Source organism: Poeciliopsis prolifica, unplaced genomic scaffold (genome assembly GCF_027474105.1).
Source record: "Poeciliopsis prolifica strain line A6 unplaced genomic scaffold, Auburn_PproV2 SCAFFOLD031, whole genome shotgun sequence".
NCBI classification, from domain to species: domain Eukaryota; kingdom Metazoa; phylum Chordata; class Actinopteri; order Cyprinodontiformes; family Poeciliidae; genus Poeciliopsis; species Poeciliopsis prolifica.
The window spans coordinates 6,042,663-6,064,584 of record NW_026562406.1 but is presented as its reverse complement, the minus strand read 5'-3'; the positions used below and the strand labels follow the sequence as shown (position 1 = coordinate 6,064,584).

The window sequence follows — 21,922 nt, the reverse complement described above, 5'->3', positions numbered from 1 at the left end:
CGTGGTGCAATAACTAGATGTTGCAAAAAAACAAAAATGCTCTGCTTTTACGGTTGTAGTTTATTTTTCATGCTGGTCTAAATCCATGAGATGGCAGTATTGTAATGGGAATAATTCCGGCTGCGGCGAAACTTCAGAGAAGAAGAAACGAAGCCTGTCCGGCTGGTGATCCGCAGAAGGGGGATGGCCGTGTTGGAAGCTCGTACCTGGCAACCTCAGGACCCAGCCCAGCACTGTAAACAAGCGGCGGACTCTCAGCGGTCCGCGCAAGCTGCAAGACTCCGCGTTTCTTTCTGTATGTGTGAAAGTACCTCCTTTAGCAACCGCAGAGCTACTCTTCATGTACTTGTTTTGTGACTAACTAATGCTGACACGTCATATAAACGTGCTTTAAAGTGTTAACCCGGTGCAGATTAGCCCGCTAACCGAGTCTTAGCATTTCGTCAAAGGTCTATTTATAAATGTCACTGTGCGCGTGCTGCTTTGATGCACATTAAATGATTAAAACGCGTGTTTAATTGTGGTCCTGAATAAGCAAAAGGGTGTTTGGCTTTAAGGAAGCCGGCGGGGTGACGTTACTGGATGTAACTGAGCTGTGCAGAGAAGCAGTAAAACAAGCAGGCAACCTTAAAAGGCAGCTGGAAGGACTTGGCTTCCTGATGCATCGTGCAGACCGAGTTCACCTTGACTAACCTTGATCTTTCCATCTGTGTTTCTCTTGTTTCAGGTCAAAAAAAGTTGCAGTTCGCTCGAAACCCGCCCTTTGATGTGAATACCGACCCATGGACCAGCTCAGAGTCTGCTTCACCCCACAATCACGTTTAGGAGTAGATCATGAATGACAAACTCGTCTTCCTGGGCCTGCTGTACTTTGTCCAGGGTATTCCCTATGGTCTCCAGTCTTCTCTGCTTCCTGTGTACCTGCGTGGAGCCGGCCACTCTCTCACACGCATTGGTTTCACCAAGATCCTCTACTTTCCCTGGGTGCTGAAGGTACTCTGGGCCCCTTTGGTGGACCGAGTGGGAACCAAACGTCGCTGGCTGGTGGGGACGGTGTCTGGGCTGGCGTTGACATGCCTCTCCAGTGCTGCCCTGGCTCCAGAGGCACACATCTGGGGTGTGGCTGGGACTCTGCTGGCCATGAACACCTTCGCCTCTGTCCAAGATATTGCTGTAGACGGGGCTGCCGTTGGGCTGTTGAAAGGACGCGGGGAGCTGGGACTGGGCAATACGGCCCAGGTTGTGGGATATAAGGCTGGATCAGTGTTTGCTGGTGGTGGGCTCCTCGCTGTGATTGATGTGGCTGGATGGAGCTGGATGTTTATGCTCCTGACATTCGTGTATGCAGGCGTGGCTCTGTTTGTGTGGGGGGCTCCTGTGCTGGACGATGAGAGCATAAAGCAGGCAGATGGCAGCAGGAGGGGTGGGCAGGGAGCAGAGGCTATGAGGCCATGGAGGGTATGGAGGAAGCTGATGGCAGTGCCCGGCACACCTTGGACAATCCTGTATGTGCTCACATACAAACTTGGTAAGTCTAATCACTATGCACATGTATTTTCTGTTTAAACAAGGAAAACTTTACATAGCAATGGATGTGTGCATGCAGTGTGATCTGCCGCTTAAACTTATTGCAGTGAAATTACCAGAGTGTCATTATTTCACTATGTTATTCATGCTGCTAAGGAAATAAATAAGTCTTTCCTAAGGTGAAACACTTAGTCAATCAAGAATGAATTGAAATGCATTTTGATTTTATTAAGAAATTAAGCAAAGAATATAGCATTAACTCTCCTGGCTAGTTCAGGGAAGTGAAGACAAGAGGAAGGTACATGGCTTTTAATATCCACCAGCCCTCTTACAAAGTTTGGAGCAAAAAGGAGTATCCCCCCCAGTTTCAGTTTACTTCACAACTCTGGTATTTGCACCTGCAGACTGTGACCCTGGATGGTTCAAACCCAGTTCAGAAGGACCCTCTATTATGTGTTTCCAGCGGGCTCCCTCCAACATGAGGGGTGCTTTATAGTTAAAATTGATTGCTTGCTTGATTTAAATAAAACAAAGTTTGACATAACAATGCACCTTTAACGTGGCTGCAGCAGAAGCCGCTCAAAAAGCGAGTTCAGTGGCCTAACCAGTGCTGGTGGTAATTTATGGTGAATTCTCTACAACCAGCCCTTTCCAAATTTTAAAACCAGTTGGATTTAACTGATAAGCTTGACGACAAGGCTGGCTACTACTAGCAGATCCTGGCTCTCCATTTTTGTATTTAGAACAATCTTTCGACATGCTGACAAAAAAGATTGTATTATCAAAGAAAGAGGTTTATTAGGTAAAAAATAATCAGATGTGCTACTTGATTTTGTTTTTACTGTTCAATGCCAGTCAGCCATTTTGGATTTTTAGGTCAGGGTTGGTAAACAATCTTTTTCTCTCTTAATTTTTCCAACTTGAGCTTGGAGAGCTCCTAAGTAAATATTGAACAAATAATATATCTATACTTCTTCAATCAGTCTCACAATGCTAATTGGTAGTAACTTTTCTTTTTGTTTTTATCATAACAATATCAACCGGCAAGTTTAAAGTGACATTTTCCTTTTCTATTACAGTATTTCTGGCTAGGATGAGGCCTGTGAAACGTTTTTACTGCAGTTGTGCCGGTTACAATAAATCTGAGGAAACCACTGTTTCATTCAACATATTGTGAAGACCCACAAGAAAAGACCTGATAAGAAACAAACAAACTGAGTAACCATTGCATAAAGACATGAAACTGTGGTTCTCCAAATCCAGCTGTGGTTTTTGCATATGCGTCGTGTAAAACTTGAAGAACATCTACATTTGTATTTTAGAGTTGGACCAGAAACTGAAACTAAAAACCTGGAAATTTGAAAATATACAGCATTTTGAAATGATTTTCGAGAATCCTGTGTTCAGAAATGCATCAAGAACTGAGAAAGGAAATTGATCTAGCCTCTTTAAGCTCGTATAATTAAAAATATATCATCACAAAGCTCACCAACAATATGAAAGACAGAGATAAATTTGATTGAGCAATCAAATATTTAACTCAATCTGTTTTTCCTCATTTGCTGTTTGAAGGTGAGACTAACAAATTTGCGGTTTTGGTAATTTTGATTTTTTGTTGCTGTCTGAGACCTCTAGATCACCACTAGATGTCACTGTTGGTGTTTCAGTAACAAGTAAACAGAGCCACCAGTGTATTGCTGAAGTGTGTGGAAGTAATTGTTGCAAGTCAGTTTGTTCTGTCTCCTGTGAGAACACTAAGAAATACAGACTCTGGTCAGACTAAACAGCTTCTGGTACTCACAGAAAGTTACTACACAAAGCGCCATTAGCTTTCTTTTGTTTGCTAACATGTCGTCAACAACAGAAAGTTAAAATCTAAGGTGGTCCCATACAAGTTAAGCTCGAGTGTTTGGTAGCGAGAGTTAATATGACCAGAGTTTGGTTTTTGGTAGCAGAAGGGGATTGTGTGAGGATTAGAGCGTCTTTGTGTCTGTGACGTTAAGAAAGTGAAATAGAGGAAACCGTGCATCTTTGCTGATGTGCATTTACATGTATGTGTGCAAGTGGGTGGTGAGAATCTAATTGTCTCCTCAGATTTGCACAGTTCTTTCCTGTGTATGGGGTATGGATGCATACAGCTTTAAATATTTTGAAAACGGTGTACATGAGGGTGTGTGTTTTTCTTTCTTTTTTTTTTTTTTTTGTTAGTGTTGAGGTTGGCTCAGTAATCGGATAATCCCCTTCAGACGACACTGCTAGACAAAATATGAAGACTGGCTGGACCCCCTAATCTGTCTAGAAGCAGCCCCCCCCCATGCAACACTCTCTCTGATCCATGAGCTCACACATAAAGACACACAACACACTACTAGTACTAGTTGTTGCTTAAGAACAACAATTATCAAGTTTAGCATTGTCAGTGCATTTATTGGTTTCCTTCTTTGCAGTCAACACATTACAGAGTTTCCCCTTTTTGCTATTTCAATGCTTCCTATCTTTGCATCCCAGTGCAATCTATGTATGTTTCCTATGTTTTAGATGAATCTTAAATGTGTGGCTTATGTGAGACAGTATTGTTTTTGTTCAAGGGGGTATGTGGATATGTTTGTGTGAGACCGGTAATCTGTCTGTCTGAACAGCCCCCCCAAACACCTCTCATAATAACATGCATATACAAGCACAAAAACCCCTTCTCCCTCATCTACCACTAATGAACTCTGAGTTTGCTCTGCTTCCAACTCTGTGGCCAATCATTTGCTGCCTCGTGTCTAAACGGTGACCCTTGTGCCATCTGAGGCCACCAGCTTGATGGGTGAACTGTCTGGGTAGACCGACAGACAACGGGGACAGGGGGAGGGAGGCCGCCCAGGACAAATGGGAAATGAGCCAGGGTAGAGGCGAACAATGAAGGCCTGGAGTTGCAAATACGTTTCCAAAATCTCATCAATCATGTTTTCCCAAAACGTGGTAGGCATGGAGAGATAGAAGATTCTCAAGGTACGATAACATTCAGTAAAAATAACGGAGTTTCACGGTATATCTGTATTTATGTGCGGTTTAATGAGCTCTTGTAGATATTGTTGAAATGACTGCCACTAGCCAGTTGCTGTCAGCTTGTCTTCACCTGATGAAGTTGGGATAGAAGATGCCCCAGTTACTCTTAATGCACTTGATGATTCGCATTTTGTGTTAGTCGAGAAGCACCACAAACTTTTTAATATATTTTAATAATTATAACAACTATAACTAAGATGCTCATAAAGTGCATTTTATTTTTAATACATCATTGTCACACTTCACATTGAAAAGACACCGTCTGGACCATTTAAAGTTGATGCAGCATGCGCAGGAACCAGAATGTGAAAAAATACCCACTCTGGTTCTAACCAGAACTGAACATCTGACTAAGTTGGAGAACCATTCAAGTTAAAGTTGAGGTATTTCAACAGAGAAAAAACTAACAGGGTCTTGGAGTGAAGACTGGGGAAGAGGATGAATTAATAAACAGTCACCACATGGCTCCTCCAGTAAGGCAGAGAGCAGAACTAGAAGTAAACAGACTTAGCCTTGTTAATTTACATGACCACTTTAAATATCTTCAGGTTTAGGTTAGTGTGTTCACCTACCATGTCCGATATACTATGATAATACTAAGGCAAATGTTGGATTGACTCAAAAATGCTTGGTGCTCCATCAAACTATGAAACACACTTTGATCACTTTTGGGCATCTTTTTTTATCCTTATGCTGAACTATGCCAGGTGAGAAATAGTGATAAATCCTAAAGGTGACATAACTTGAAAAATTTATTTGTCATTTGCTAACTAGGAAATAGCAATCCAGTTCAACTGGACCCTCTTCCCTGCATATTTTATGTTTTTCTTTGTCACCAAATCTAATTTAAATGGATGGGTCATTAAAAGGTTTAGCTGAACTTCGTAATGGGTCTCTTGCTTCAATAGATGGATAAATGCTAAAAAATGTAAAGCACTTCCATTGATTAATTGGTAATAATAATAATAATAATAAAAGACTTAGCTTGTTTTATTAGCAGAGTGGTAAAATGAAATCTTATTGGACCAGCAAAACTTAACTTCATATTACACAGTTCATTTAGTCCAAAAACTCATAAGAAGAAAACCCTACCCAGTGGCCTAGAGGGCCTGGTATTTGTAGAGGGGTTATGTAATCGCTGTTACCTTATGTTCTCATCTGCACGTTCTTGAGTCCTGAGTGCCATAAAGACCTAATTGTGTCCAAGTCTGTGACAAAAGACTAATATGCATTAGGAACTGCGAAATTCCATATTGGCAGGTTTTATGCCATCCCTGGTGAGCCTATGTACACACGGCCTGAACATTGCGGCAGGTGCCTGTGTATCCCTGTGAAGCTACTCTATGTGTACCTGCATGCAGTATTGTCTCATACATGTCGAATGTATGAAGCTGTCTTCATTTATCCTGTTGTTAGCGGAGAGTGCTAATTTTGTTCTGCAAGGTGATTGTGTATCCTCGGTGATCTCCCCTGCTCTGACAGCTCTTTTGTTTAAACTGTCTCAGGAAGGTCAGGTCCTCAACGACCTCGCACAATCATCTTAAACTTTTCATTCTCCAGCTCTACTCCACAGGAACTCCATTGTACATATGTACACACCAACACACAGCCTCAACCTTAAACCCACGTGCCTGAATGTAGCCATTGAATGTTACCCTAAAATCACTTGTGTATAAATTAGCTTGCCTGATATTGTGTTGCCAAAGAGATATCAGTATGTTTCTAAGACATACAATAGCTGGTCAAACCGTCTTTTTAGGCTATATGTGGAGCTACATGCACCTGATCAGTGTGGAAGTATGTAGCGATGTGTTCTGACTAACAATTATACAATAACACTTTTCAGTGAGCACTTAATTAGATTCAAGATTTGTAGTTTAAAAATGGAGACGGCCATTGAAACTGTGATTTTGACATAAAGTATAATGAAATGTAGCATTCTGTTGTAAAAAAAAAAACTTTTTTACAAGGTTTGGTTCATGATGTATTGAAGTTCTAAGTGTTTTGGATCAGACAAGTTAAAAGGGAGGTGTTGGACTCTTGGGTGTGTCCTGGAAGAGATCCCATTAGGGGATTTTGTGTTTCTTCTGAAGGACTTCAATGCCGATGGAGAAACAAAGATGTTAGCAGAAGGAAAGTGCTTGGATCTCGTAATTGCATCATCAGACCTGCAGCACAACATCTTGGCATTCGGGTGAAGAGACAGGCTGATCACCACCTGGTAGTGAGTTAGAGCCATTGGCTGAGAAGTCTGCCAGACAGATTTGGTGAACCTGAACAGGTGGTTTGAGAAAAGGACATCTGATGGTGATTCTCAACTTGGTCCTCCAGGAGAATTTCTCTCATGTCCCGATGGAGGTAGGGGACATGGTATCATATTGGGCTATGTTCAAGACCTCTGTTGAAGATGTGATTTTGAAGAACTCTGGCCTGAAGGTTATCAGTGGCTGGACCTTCTGGAGTTTACAAGTGGTGATGGTAGCCATGAGGCTGGAAAAAGGGATTTAGGGGTTGGTTGTTTTTTTTAGGATTATTGCAGCATCTGACATGTACTGGGTGGCCAGGAGGACTGATTTGTCTTTGGTTGTGGGGTAAAGACTTCTATAAGAGAAAGATTTGAAGAGGTTATAGAGATATTCAGTTGGCCTTATAGAAAACCCTTTGACAACTTAGAAATGGGGAAAGGGGGGGACCAGTCCACCTATTCAGGTGCTTGATAGGATAAGAAGGGGCACCTGGGTGGCTTTTAATTGATATCTGATCCTTGTATGCCCAAAGCAAGAACTGTATCTGTATCCAAGCATGTTCCCTGTGAGGACGGAGACAGCCTGGGCTGCCCCTTGTCACCGATCCTGTTTGTGGTGTTCATGGACAGGATCGTAAGGTGCAGTTGCAGAGAGTAAATCCATGGCTTTTAGTGTGCACTGGAGATCCTCTGACTTTGAGGCCATGGTTCTCAACTGGAAAAAGATGAATTGTCCTTCTGTAATGCAAACCACTGCAGGAGGTCACTGTTGCCATCAGTATCTACAATAACTCTTTGACGAACATTGGATGAGTTCAGCACTTAATTTTCATGTGGGATTTTTTAATTCGAATTTGAATCTATTTTTGTGCCGCCAGTAGATCTGTGTCTGTAGACAGAGACAGTTCGATTATACATGACTAATTCTGACTCCGAAGTATGACAGTAGTTAGTAAAATAGAGGTAAAGTTATCATTATGTTTACATATTTTAAGAAGTGCTTTTAAGTTAACTTTTTGGCATTGAAAAACAATGGAAATTTTAATTATAATTTATTTTCCTTTCATGTTTTTTTCTTCTTTTTTTTAGCTCAAGAACTTATTTTTGTTTGCTATTAAAGTCAAGGACTGAAAAATGTTTTACTTTGGGATGTTCCCCTCAGGACTGTTTTGTCTCTGATGCTCAGACACATTTTAGATTAGACATTCACGGCTGGACGAGGCTAATCTGACACTACATTATAAAACCGAAAAAATCCATGACATGTATAGATTTGAAAACCCCTTAAGTTATAAGTTACGGTAAAATATAGATGATCTGGTTGAGGCTTCAGTAAATTTAAAACTTTCAGAAGATGTTTCCAGGCACAGCAGTTTGTAGAAATATCATTGTGCCTGTTGAGGAACACATAGTTTGTTAGAAACACAGATTTGTTACAGCAAAACACACGGCCTATGTACAATTTTGCAAGCCATGCACATGGTAGCAAGTGATGGGTTTTCAAAAATAGTTTGGCAGCTGACAATAAATCACAAACAGTTGACCAACAACAGTAATTGGGAGTTTAGTCTCATTTAAAAATGCCGTTATCGGAACCCTGCATTGTTGTTGCAAAAGTTTAGAAAATATTATTAAACGTATGTGTGTGCTTCAAGCTTTTTAAATAACCAGGATCAACAAAACACCCCCTTCCTAATGCTTGTCGCTCTTTTAACGGTAAATAGTTTTGTCTGACTGTGCTGTCTCTAAACACAGTTTTCTTTGAGCCTGCCATCCCTCTTCTGTTTCCTCTTCACTAACCTCCTAACAATGTCTCTGTTCAGCTTCCCCTCCTCCTCCTGCTTCTCTGTCTGCAGCCATCTTCATCACTGAGTGCAATCGTCTCTCTTGCATCATGTTCTGTTTGTGTCTTCCTGTTCATGACTGAATGATGCTTGTTTCCTGCATCCTATTAGTTCTCTTTTCCTAATTGACCTATTGCTGTTTCTGTCTCATTAATCCCTTTCATTTTTTTGTGTGACTTGACTTGGTCTTCCTCATCAGATTCCATTTTTATTCTGATTTCTGATGTCTTTTCCTCTCCCTTCTTCTTCACAGTTTTTCTATTAACTTGCTTAATATAATAGAGTCCCTGCTAAAATAGACAATTCTTGCTTTGAGAATAGTTAATGGGATGATCTACTATATTTCCTACCAATACCACATGTGTAAAGAAATAATTAGTTGAACATACAGAACTTTGAACTAAACAACAGACATTGAAGAGTCACATCACGTTTACTTTATTAACATTCCTCTTGGCTCTCATTGGTTGTTGCTGAGCAACCAATGAGAGCCCACCAGAACAATGAGTTTCTGCAGATTGCAGTAGGACCGCAGGGAAGAGTTCTGTTTTTGCACAGATTATCTGTATCATATGCTGTCACCACACAGTGACAGTTTTAACAGTTATGTGAATTATTTGTTGTTCCTACTTCAGATTTAAATCGACTTCCGCATCTCAGATTAGTCATTACTATTGCTAAAACAGCAGACATCATATTTTCATGAAGTCTGCGAGATGCAAAGCTAAGGAGGATAAAACAGAGCAGATGTCCAGCCTTTCTCCTAGCCCTCTGTCTTTCTCTTTCTCACTCTCTTGCTGCCTAAGTAAGACTTAGACATGCCCCAAAATGTAGCAGAAAATACAGTTTACCTTCAAATATCTACTTTCCTACTTTTCTAAGCATTGATATTAAAAATTGCTCATGTTAAGTCTCAGCAACACTGAAGAATGTCGAACAAGAAATGTTACACCTAATAAGGTGTATTCACTGTATTGAAAGAGATCAGATTTTTGAGTTTTGCGTCATGCTAGTTGGTAGTGATTCTTTAAAAAACAACACACATACAATCGATATTCAAATTTTGGGACAAATCCTTACATTTAAGCTGAAAGCAGTGAATGTTTGCTTTTTGCAACATTTGTGACTTTTACTGAGATGATGTCATCAACATGGAAATCATTTAAAAATGTTATTGCATTTGTAAAATGCATAAGAATGAGGAAGTCATTCTGTTTCTTTTAATCTTCCTTTTCCTTTAAATTCTCTTGTCAGCGTATTTGGGAAAGGTGTTTGTTGGTGCTCAGGTAAACCACGTGTCTGTTTTCAGCCAATAAAATACGAGACGGCTAGAATTAAGTTAATCCTTTTATTGATGTATTTGTTTTGCTTATTCCACTCACTCCACTCTGTTCTTTAGATCTGTTGTGATGAGGAAGATCATGGTGAACCTGCAGCGTTTTTTCTCTCCGACTTCATCTCGGAGACGAAAAACAAAACACACTTGTCTGTCGGAAGGCGAATGTCCTATCTGATTGGTTAAATTAACATTTATGACAGACTTCATGGCACAGTCAGTCCCGTCTGTATGTTGAGCATGTGTAATCTGCCAGCAGTAACACATGAGTGACAGAAGTGAGAGACGAGCGTTTGCTACAGAGAGAATCCACGTTTCCTCCCCAGGTTTCACGAAGGTTGTCACACCATTGTTACAGCGGTGACACTCTAATTCTGCTGCTGCACTCCCAATCACTGGGAGTCTGTTTCATCTGTCTTTTTTCCCCGTCTCTTTCTCTATTTTTGTTTGTCTCCTGGCTGACTGAGTGAGTGAGTCGTCGGTTGTGTTGCGTCGTCTTTGACAGCAGTCTGGGAGCCAAGCTGTCACTCACGCAGCTCCTTGGTCCCACTGTCTTTCTGAAGTCAGTCTCCATTAATATAATAACACTGTGTAGTCGGCACCACTGAATATTTTACTGTAATGTTCCACAGAACATTACCCCCACACTCAATGCCACACAGAAGAAAGTCGTACTGTCTGACAGAAACTTTTTATTTTGACTGAAAGGTCTTTGTGAGGTCTGTTTCATCTGTGGAAGTTTCTGTGTTTTTTTTGTTGTGTTTTGTCTTTTGAGCTTTAGGAAAAGTGCTAGGCCCCTTTTTGATAAAGTGACTGAGGGTATTCTTTTTCTTGTCGGGCATCTATTATTGACACTTTCCAGGAATAGGCCTAGGTACGCGGCACATCGATGCGCTTCGTTTAAACCTGCAGCCGTCATCTCTGGAAAAAGTGTGTTCTTCAGGTTTGCAGGCTAAACAGTTTGCTCCAGCCTCCTTGCTGCATTCGACTTTGATATTTTTATTGTCAATGGAAAAATCGCCTGGTTTCTTATGAAACCAGGCGAAAACAAAATATAAAACAAACAAAAACAAAATATAGAATGAAAAAACAAAATATAGAAGTACATCTAAAAAAATTTTATATTGTGAAAGAAAGTTCATATTAATTATGTTAAAGTTTTTGTCACTTATTTCAAAAAGTGAAACCTATTCCTTACACAGAGAGTGAAATATTTCTTGCCATCACTTTTTGTAATTTTAATTATGACTTAAAGATACTAAAAACTTTCTCAGGAAATCAAAATGTTACATAAGAGCCAAAATAAGGGATATTTTAAATAGAAAGGTAAAGTTTCTGAAAAATGTTTTCATTTGTGTTTCTTTAGTTCTTGGTTGGGTCTCCTTTTAAATGACTGTAACAATGCGGCGTGGCATGGAGGCGATCAGTTTGTTATGCTTCTCAGCAGCCTTCAGGTCGTCTGCATCATTGGTGTGTTTTATTATTCCACACATATGGAGTTTAAGGATTTAGACATGTTGACCATTTACCATTCAAATACTTAACGATATTTCGCTTGTCCTTCCTCTCAAGGCTGCAGTTGTCCCTGTTTGCTGCTGTTCCTCTTCTTACCACACTTTTTCCTTTTACTCAACTCTGTATGAATATGCTTGATACAGTGATCTGCAAGTAACCAGCTTCTTTAGCAATGACGTTTTGTGGCTCTTGCTCCTTATGGAGTCAAATCATTAGTCTTTACCATGACTGTGGGAATCCAGACTGAGGGACCATTCAGAAACGTTTGAATGTGTTACATCTATATCACTTTCCGAGAGGAGGATCAGCTCTAGTTGAAGTTTTTTTTCTGATATTAACCTGAACAGACAGATTTTCTCACCAATAAGCTTCAAGCTTGAACTGCTGTCCAGCTGGTCTTGTTTTGGTTTTTCTCCTTTCAGTCTCTCATCTCACTTTTTGTGTCCGGTTCTTTTTCCAGGTGAGCAGGGTGCTGTGACCATGTTTCCTCTTTTCCTCCTGGATCACCACATGACAGCCAGAGAGCTCAGCTTCTGGAACGGCGTCGTCGCTATGGGCTTCTCCATCTGTGGCTCATCCCTCGGAGGCCTGCTGCTCGCCCAGTTCAGGTAGTCTTCATCAGTAGTGAGAAACCACTGTTGATTGTCAAATTATGCACTGTTGATTTAAGATGCTTTGGACGGCATTATAAATGAGCATCAGTATCAGCTAATTTAGTGACAAAAACATAAAAGTTCTGGTAGAGATAAAATACCCAAAACAACAGCGACCATGCTAAAAATATTCAATATGATAAAAAGTGTGTATGCTGCGCTCTCATCATATAAGATATTGTAATCATCTTTACCTTCTTCCTCACCTTATTCATCATGCAGATTTCTCCTTTAACATTTCTTCATCACTGTGGCTTCACTCTATTGGCTTGTATGTACGTGTGTGCTGGAGTGTGTGTTTGTAACTTTCTCTCTCTCTCTCTCTCTCGGGGTGTGTACGGTAATTTAAGTAAACATTGCCTTGTTTGAGAGCTCAGGGACCCCCTGTGTGGCGTGTGGTGTGAGAACAGCATGAACAGCAAATCCTTTACACACACTCAGGTACACGCAGAATACGCATAAAAACACACATGCGCTCATGCACTCCTCCGTTTGCAGAGACAATATAGATGTAGCTGAATGTAGGTATTAGATTTCCCGACAAATGCTAAGTTATTATGCTGTGAAGGCTGTGAGGAATGGAAACCTCTATGTTGGTTTGCTAACTCTGATGACGCACTCTACATTTAAAGGCATTTCTAATTGAAACGAGAATTTATCTATTCCTTCTGTTAATCTAGATTTTGATCAGTTTATCCAGCTTTATATTTATATTGTCTTTCAGTTGCAGTGTTAAATGTTCATTAAAAGTTAAAGTTTATTTGAGAATGTGGTCTTGCACTATTGTGCCATTATCAATATATTGCTTGAAAATGGCCTCAAAACAAGAGTATTAGTGTTCATTGCAATGACTTCTAGGACAATTTATTGTCCAGCAGAACTTGTTATCATGGCAGAGTACTGCGAATCACAATATACATTTGAAACACAGATATGCAATGATGTTACGGAGGTAGGAGTCTTTACGTTGTTTTAATTCCAACAACATATCCAGATGTTCTTTCTTTCAGAGTGAAGCTTGTGTACTGTTTTTCCAGTTTCATGTCAAATTGCATCATGTGATCACTTGGCAGTAAATGTTCTGTGTTTCTCTGGTTAATGTTGACTTGTGGTGTCTTTTTATCCTACCTGCCCATATCTGTGTCAGTATTGTATGTGTATGCTGGCTTTCCCAGACCTTTGTTGTCTGCTTTCTCTCTCTCTGATGTCACCCTGTTTGGTTCTTTCCCTTCGTGAAGGAACACTAATAAACAAAGAGGAAACCTCCGAAGGCCAAACTTTTCTAAGGGCTAAAGTGATTTGAAAAGATGTCATTGTGATACTTTGCCTTTTGATCCTTCATGCTGTCTCCATCTCACTTGTACTGGGAATAAACTGTTCACACACCACTAAAGGCAGAAAACACTTGGAGCTATGTCATCTTATTTTGTCATTCTTTCTAGGATATAGAGATATTTTGTGGATTTTTTTAAAATCTAAGCTTTATGTCTTTTTAAATAAGAAATGATCTCAAAATGGCCACATTCAATACCCTCACCTGTAATTTGTTTTTATGTATGAGATAAATGTGAGCTCTCCTACAGCATACTGCAAATAACTTGATGGGTTTGTAAAAATTGGTGAAATATTGATAGGTTGATGCTTATTGTTCCTTGTGAATTCTTATTAAAAAGGCCAGAAATTCTTGGTGTGTTGCATTTCTACCTACACTGTCTCCAAACATGTCACTATACTTTATGGTGTATAACGACATGCTGATTAAATAGCATTTTGAATTCACATGTAGTCAAATGAAGTCAAGCTTGGTACAAATGCAGATCAAAACTATCAAATTTATTCTGATACAATCCAATCATATAGTCAGATTATCATCCAGTGCCTACTTAGATCTAAATTATGATGCCCTACAACATTTCATAATCTAAAGTCAACATTTCTGTAACCATTTAGGGCCGATTGCATTAAGCCGTTGATGCTGCAGCAATCTCTCACCCAGAACGAGCTTGTGGTGACAGTGGAGGGGAGCAACTTTCTTTTAACTTAAATAAATATCCGGCTAAATAGACTCACAATAAATAGGCTAAGTAGAAGAAAATGGATGAAAACACAAAAGCACTAGACTGGAAGTACTTTCTATGGGACATAACAGCAGAGTTACAGGCAGAAATTTCTTTGTCAATGAATTTATTCAGGAAAGACTCGGTTATGTACACAGAACTGCTGAGTCATGGCTAACAGACAGCTGCACGTTTCTCCTGTGTCGCTCCAAAGGACCAGTGTACCAGAGGTTGTGTTGTTCAGATGCAACGTCGAAGCATTGTTTGTGCTGTCACATTCGTTTTATAAAGAACTTTGCGAATAAAAGCCACTTTTCAGAACCACAAGTAAAAATTCTGTGATTTTGTAATTGTAAACATCGACAGTTTTAGATGGCAGTCTCGGGTTTCTCTGAGAACCTCTTTGTCTGATCTCAGGACAGATGCATGAACAGATCTGCTCCAGGAAAGAGCTGCACTTGCAATCATTGCTTAATGTCAAATGACAATTTGTTTGTAAATGCTTTTAGTTTTTTCCAACTAGATGAACAGCAATGATTTCTTTTCAAGAGATTTATGCAGATGATTTTCTGTTTTAGCTTTGTTACCACAGATCTGAACGCTGATTTTTATTTTTAGTATCAAACTGCCCCTTTGCTACTGCAGAAATCTCAGTTCTACTGACTTTAGAGATTGAAAAAAATAACCTGGTATTGTAGCTAATTATTAAAGGTAAAATTTGTCTTCCACACAACATAAAAATCTTTTTTTTTTTACTTTATTTTTTAATATTCGAAAATCCTAGTAAATACTAAAATATGTGCCGATAAGTCTTTGAAAGTTCATCTATACCATTTAGTTTTCCACCCTGTGCCAGATGAACACTTTTCCTTCCTCACCTCTTCTTCTCACCCCCACATTAGCACACAGAGGCGAGGTTGTCCAGCAGATTGTGTCCCACGTCTAAAAGCCCAGTTGGAACGTTTATCCATTCCACCATCAGAAACGGCTGAGTGGTCAGTCAGGGACGCTCTTTAGAACCACCAGCAGCAACCTGAGAACAAACCTATTCTTATCTGGGTCTGTCCTGTGTAAGGTGGCAGCCAGGCGGGTTTTGTTTCTCACACACACACTCTCTCTCTCTAACCCACAGGCACACACTTTAGCATCTCTTGAGAAAGCATCATGTGAAAGACTATCATTGAGAAAGGAGGTAAAGAAGAAGCAAAAAGAGGAATGTCTTTAGCATGTGAATGGTGCAGGCTTGGTTTTCCAGTCAGGATGTAGGCGGGGTTGAGAGTGGAGAGAAGGAGTGCAGTGGAGAAAATAGTGTATTTGTGTTAATTATGATGATTTTCCACATAAAAACCCCACAAAAATATGAATGGAAAGGAAATTTAATACCTTCTTAAAGGTTGTTGTTTTCAAAAATTACTTTTAGTCCGACACACCAGCCTCGTCTGAACTCATATTGTAATTTATTGAGTATGACTGTATCAAGCATGGTTTGCTGTCCATTTAAGTATCACCGATCAATCTAAAAATGAGTCACGTCTCGGTGGATCTCCATGGAAAGGAGTAAAGTGGTAAGTTTGGTGTAAACGCTTCACTTACCGTCTTGAAATTCAGCTTTGTGCGACAGGCCCTTCTTCCTCACAATCTTTTTTTACACATAAATAATTACATGCAGAAAAAACATAAACACGCACAGTCCTTTTGAGTGGCAGGTATCCTCTGAGTGATTGGCACTGTTAATCCCTGTTGTCACATCAACAGTGTGAGTGCCCATATGTGTGTGTCTGTGTGTTTGTATGTATGTTAACAGTGATTAATTATCTCTCTCACGCTGAGGATCTCCTTAGGTTATTGATTACGTCACGAATCAAACCCACAGGGGGATGATTTCTTTGCACTAACAGGGAATCAATTAGTGTCTGGGGACTTGTTTACTTATGCGCTTGCTGACTTGTAAATGTGTGTGTGTGCCCATGAATGTGTGTTAGTGTAATAGCATGAGATACGATAAGGTCTTTAAATGTAATGCTACGAACCCCGAGGCGTCGTCGTACACATCATGTTGCTCGCTGATGCACTTTTTAAAACGTCTTCTTGAAATTTGTGTCGTCGCTTGTTTCTCCTCAGCATCGGGGCGATGATGCGACGGGTGTTTGTGCTGCGCACCATCAGCATGGTCTTCCAGAGTTCTTTGCTCACTGTACTGGAACCATCGCCGCTCATGAAAGGTGAGAAGCTGGATGTAAATCAAAACAGACAATATTTTCAAACAAGATATGGTTTCAAAGTTGTCTTGGTTCATCCAGAAGATTCCTGGGATGAAAAAAGGGCAGAAAATGATTACTGTCACTGAGGCCCTCCGGACCCCCCCTCTTATGATTTTAGACAATCAAAGGAGAAAGAAAACTGCTTCAGTAGCTTGAAATAGCTAAATATTTCTGTTAATTTAAAATTATTTTAACCGCATTTCAAAACTGAACTGGGCAAGACGAGGTCCAGATGAATTGTCCCATTCATATTCAGACTAGTTTAAGTGCTTCAAACTAAAAACAGATCAGAGATAGGAACCTCCCAATGAAGCAAAAATACAGACAAGTAAAAACAGCAAAGTACAATATATAAAAATATCACATGATTATGTGAAAAGCACAAAATATTGTATATATTACATCAATAGATCATATTAAGACTTGAGTTAATTTAATAATGGAAATGTTTACTTTTTCACTCAAGACCAGGCTGGTTTAGATACTTTTTTTCCCATAAATGAGCAAATCATTTGAAAACTGAATTGTATTTACTTGTTCATCTTTGCCTAAATAAAAATTACTTTGATGATCTGATACATTTAAGTGTGACAAAAAAAAAACAAAAACTAATAAAGATATTTGCAAGGCTGCAAAAACCTTTTCAAAACTCGGTGCAAGTAAATAAAAACTACAAAGACCTACAATGATCACACTGTCATATTGTGTGACCTAAACAAATGAGTGCTGATGTTCAAATATGAATGTGTATTGTACTGTGGACATTGACACAAATGACACATTTGATTTCATTGTGCTGCCAGTCTAGTCATTCACTTCTCTGCCATTTATCTTTGCCAAAGACTTCGTCTTTCCTATCAAGGCACTCGCGCTGAAAGTCGAGGCCCGCCATCCCGCCTCCGTTCCAAAACCCGACAAAGATTTCAGAAAAGTTCAAGGGAGAGGAGAAAGAAAGAGAAAGAAAACAGAAAAACACTCTGTTTCAGATTTTCAATATTACATGATAACACTCCGCTTCCCACTCTTCCAGTCTGATCAGGCAGAGTATCTGTGTGACTCCAGCAGCCTTGCATCGCTGACTGAAGAGTCTTATTCGGCAAAAACTCCGGCGTCTTGAGTGAATAATTCAGTGTTCGTGGGAGCAGAGACAGATAGGCTCTGTGGTTCCTCTGTGTTTCCCCACTAACACTGCTCTGCCACTTCCCCTCAGAGGATAACACTACATGTGTTTTGGAGATGTGTGTGTGTGTGGGTGTGTGTGTGTGTGTGTGTGTGTGTGTGTGTGTGTGTGTGTGTGTGTGTGTGTGTGTGTGTGTGTGTGTGTGTGTGTGTGTGTGTGTGTGTGTGTGTTTTGGGGGGGTAGACTTTACTCCTCAGCTGCTTACCTTTTTCTTGCTTCTTTATTTCTTCACTTTGACATCTACATAGAATAAGTATGAGTTGTAAAGATGAAGAAAACACAGTAACTCAGCCTTTCCCCAGTCAGGAAAAGCACCTTTTTTTTTGGAATGCAGATGTTTTGATTACGATCCACTTTGCCTGCACGTGTTTACTTCTGCAGGAATGGCGGTCCTGAGCATGAGCGTTCAGCACTTCCTGGGTGGTCTCATCACCACGCTCACCTTCACTACCATGATGCATTGCACTCAGAGGGCCGAGGAAAGCATACAGGTAACAAAGACGTCATTCACTCTGTTTTCCCCTCTTGTTGTTTTCTTTCTGGTCGTTTCCGTGTTATTCGGCAGCAGTAGATCATATCCTGTGCCTTAACTAATCTTTTTATGTGCTAGAAATAAAGAGTGTCTCTTGTTTTTTTTTTTCTCTTATCTGACTTGGCTTTATGTGCTATTTTGTAATGTGAAATAATTTCCTTTCGGGGTTGTCAGAAAAGGACCGTGCCACGCCTATTCCCAGCTCTACCTGCCTCTTCTCACCAGCGGTTTTCACCTGTGAAATCTCAAAATGAATCCCAAACCCAATTTCTGTTTATTGCTTCCTTCTTCTGGCGGATTCCTGCCTCCAGCCACCTGACTAAGTTTTCTTGTCTTCATTTCGGACTAAATGCTCTCTTTTTTTTCAGACTCCCAGCCTCTTGCTCTCCTCTCTTGATTTCTCCACTTTGCTGTAACTCCTTTTGTCCCCGCCGTATCTGGGCCATCACCGCCTGAAGGCGATCGCTGTTCACGCAACCGTCCAGACGTCACTCAGTCAATCTGAGTGACAAATTATAACTCGCATTGCTGTGGCTCTTCGCGTGTGAAACGAGAATAAAAGAAGAGACACCTGTGGAGCAGGTGTCGTAAAACAAATTCAGATGAACGTCAGTAAATGAAGACAAAAATGGGCTGATTAGAGCTGCAGTTAGGTGTGAGGGGCGTGGGAGGAGATAACTTTGCTTTTTATTGATTCAGTTTGTTAAGCAGTATCTTGTCTATGCTCGATGTGTGTAGCATGAGCGTGTTATTGAAAGTAGTGCTATCCAGTAACAGAAAGCTGATAGTGTGAGTGCTTGCTAAGGATACCCAGGAGAAAGAAACCGGATCTGTTAAACAAGTTGCTCAGAATAAAGACACTCCACTTAGCTTTGGTCACACAGGCTCTCAGAGATCTCTGCATCGGAGCGCTGCCACAGTCTGCCGGCAAAGCCGCTCTGAGCACCGTGCTTCTCAGCCTGGCCGACAAAACCGTAGATTCTCACATTTGGAAGCAACAAGGACATTATTAAGTCAGATTCAAATAAAATACCAGTAGCTCCAACATCAACATGTTGACTCTGTTGAGTTTAATTATTATATACGAGTCCTTCAGCTACCTAGTTTCAAACCATAATGTTTTCAGTCAGTTTCTGTGCACCTCTAGTTTTCAGAAAGTTTGTTGCATTGCTGAGGAGCATAGAAAGTAAACTTTGCCTCCAGTTGATTACTACGGGATTTGGGAAGACGGTGCAGGACGTTTTCTTGGAGCCACAGACCGTCACATAGACGCGATGGTCTGAAGAAAGCAAATCCATTTCCACCCTGATTGATGATAAAGGGTTGAATGTCTGGTGAAGAAGTAAATACACATATAGACACCAAAACATAACACTTTCAATTGTTTCACCAATTGAAAGTAATTAAGATGAAATTTTTAAAATTTTTAATTAAGGAGCTCTAAAATATTCTGCTGCTGAGTGACAAAGCAAAATAATGGGATGAAAATTGTGAGTTTTTCTTCTTTTCATCTACTGGTGTTTTTTACCCTGAATATCTCAGATTCACCTTTTCATCATCCCTGCAGTAATTGTTTGTTTTTTACAAAGAAGCACGCTCTACTGATTTTTAGTAGTTAATGTTAAATGCTCTCCTCCAACAGAATGGTAAAGTAGACGCATCAAATAGAAATTGTTGCTCACTTGTAGCTTTGCTTGTCACTCTTCATCTAGGCGACCCACTACAGTTTCCTGGCTACTCTGGAGGTTCTGGGGAAGCTGATGTTCAGCGCTTTGGCCGGAGGAGTGGTGGACTGGTGTGGTTTCCAAGTGGCCTTCCTCTTCTTCCTCACCCTGTCGGCTGGAACGGCCCTGCACGTGTGGACGGCCACCTTCACCGGCGCTCTCAGGGAGAATCAGCTCAAAGAGCAGCCCAAATGAGAAACGTCTTAAACGTTTACATTCAGGGCAAGGTACATTAATAATGGACCACTGGAGCTCGACTATGAATATTAAGGAAACAAACTTTGTAGAGTCGTGAATCAAGATTAGCAAAGTTATTTCATATATCAACAGTCTTAAATAAGTATCTGCCATTCTTTAATGGAGAAAAAAAAAAGCTTTCCTTTAATCACTCTGTGACTGACTGCTCTTTTGTCATATTTCACAGGTAGCGATGGCCTTATGTTTTATTTATTTTGCTTTGAACATATCTCAAATAGTCTTAAAAAGCGTAGTTAGGTGGTGAACCTTCGGGGTACAGTGTACATCTTAAATATGGTGGAACTCAAACTGGCTTGATGAAAGATGTTTCATTGTGCTTGGTAGAGATAAAATATATTGAAAGTTTCATAGTAGCTTAAATTAAAGGGAAATATAATCAAAGCTTATCATCTGAGCCAGTTTCATATTGTTATACGTCAGCAATAAGAGCTGTAGCCAAAAGCAATAGTGCTACTTTATTTTCTTATACTGTACTGTGTGTGAGTGTGTATATATCAGCTCTTTAATCTCTGCTACCTCGTATCACCACTGTAAGGTACGACAAATACACAGAACATAAAGAAACTGCATAAACCCAGAGTGCACACACAGATATCTCATCATGTCTTAGCTAAAACAAAACGTGATTGTAGTTTGTCTTCAGAAAGAGAATAAAAGTGCAAATTTAGCTCTTAAGCAAAGGGCTTTTTTCACGTATCGTAAACCATACATTGTCAACCGTTCTGTTGTAAATTTGTGGGAAACATCTGCCTTACACACTGCATGGTGCCATCTAGTCTTATTGGTTTGACCAGACTCAATAAGAAAGTCTGCTTTCAGAAAGAAACTTGAATGACCAGACTTACCAAAATCGCACTGCATTACTGATTTAGTTTCTTTTATTTTCCGTTTTTAAACATGTTTAATGCACAATAACTAATAATAGCTTCCCTTGCTGCTGTAGAGCATAACTTGTTCCCTTAAGTCTTAGATTTAAACAGGTTCATCCCAGCAGGTTCTGTAAGAACTCAGTGAAATCCTGTAAGTAGGCTTTGCTAAAGGAAACATTGGCCACTTGATTGCTTTCACATCATGTGAAAAAGACGATGACATTACATATCTAATTATGTAGCCATTTGTGGAACATGAGAGGCAAAGGAAATCTTTGAAATTTGCACAAAAATAAAGCTGCTGGGGACATTTCTAAAGTGTTTTTTTGTGTGTTTTATTTGCCTCTCCCCTTCTCTGGATCTTATCAACATTTTCTTGTGTCCTCTCTTAAGGTCTGTGTGTGATTCTCCCACTTTTAAAAGTCCATTGTGGCTTCCAGCGGCCCGACTTACAACACTGGATCTCTGCAGCGGTCGTGGCTGACGGCTACGGGAGTGAATAGGCCCCTTGTCACAGCACCCGCAATGTAAACAGCTCTAATGACACAACAAATGCTGTGAAGGAGGATTAGGCCGGCTTACGCGGCCCGTCAATGCACCTCCACTTTACATGTTCCCACCCGGCCTCATTATCATGGCTTTCCTTTTTTTGTTGTTGTTATAGTGGGACTGAGAGGGAGGGTTTGAGGAGAAGCTTTTATTCGCTCCTCCTTTTCTGAAAAGATCATTCACCAAGAACAATGTGTCTGTTTGATTAGATTTCTATTTGAAAAGTGGCTTAAAACCACAAACCCACCTTAGGATACAGTTCTTTAATTCCTCAGGAGTTCCTTCACATATTTCTATCTTGTATGATAATGTTCACAT

General features: G+C 40.2%; 1 protein-coding gene across 1 annotated transcript; it reads left to right on the top strand.

Annotated features, from left to right (window-relative positions):
* The first annotated feature begins 164 nt into the window (after positions 1–164).
* mfsd3 (major facilitator superfamily domain containing 3) lies at positions 165–21,373 on the top strand. Its single transcript, XM_055050915.1, has 6 exons — positions 165–295; positions 728–1,528; positions 11,982–12,129; positions 16,353–16,453; positions 18,054–18,163; positions 19,917–21,373. The coding sequence occupies exons 2-6, from the start codon at positions 835–837 to the stop codon at positions 20,121–20,123; spliced, it is 1,260 nt and encodes a 419-aa protein (XP_054906890.1). The 5' UTR covers positions 165–295; positions 728–834; the 3' UTR covers positions 20,124–21,373.
* The last annotated feature ends 549 nt before the right edge of the window (positions 21,374–21,922 follow it).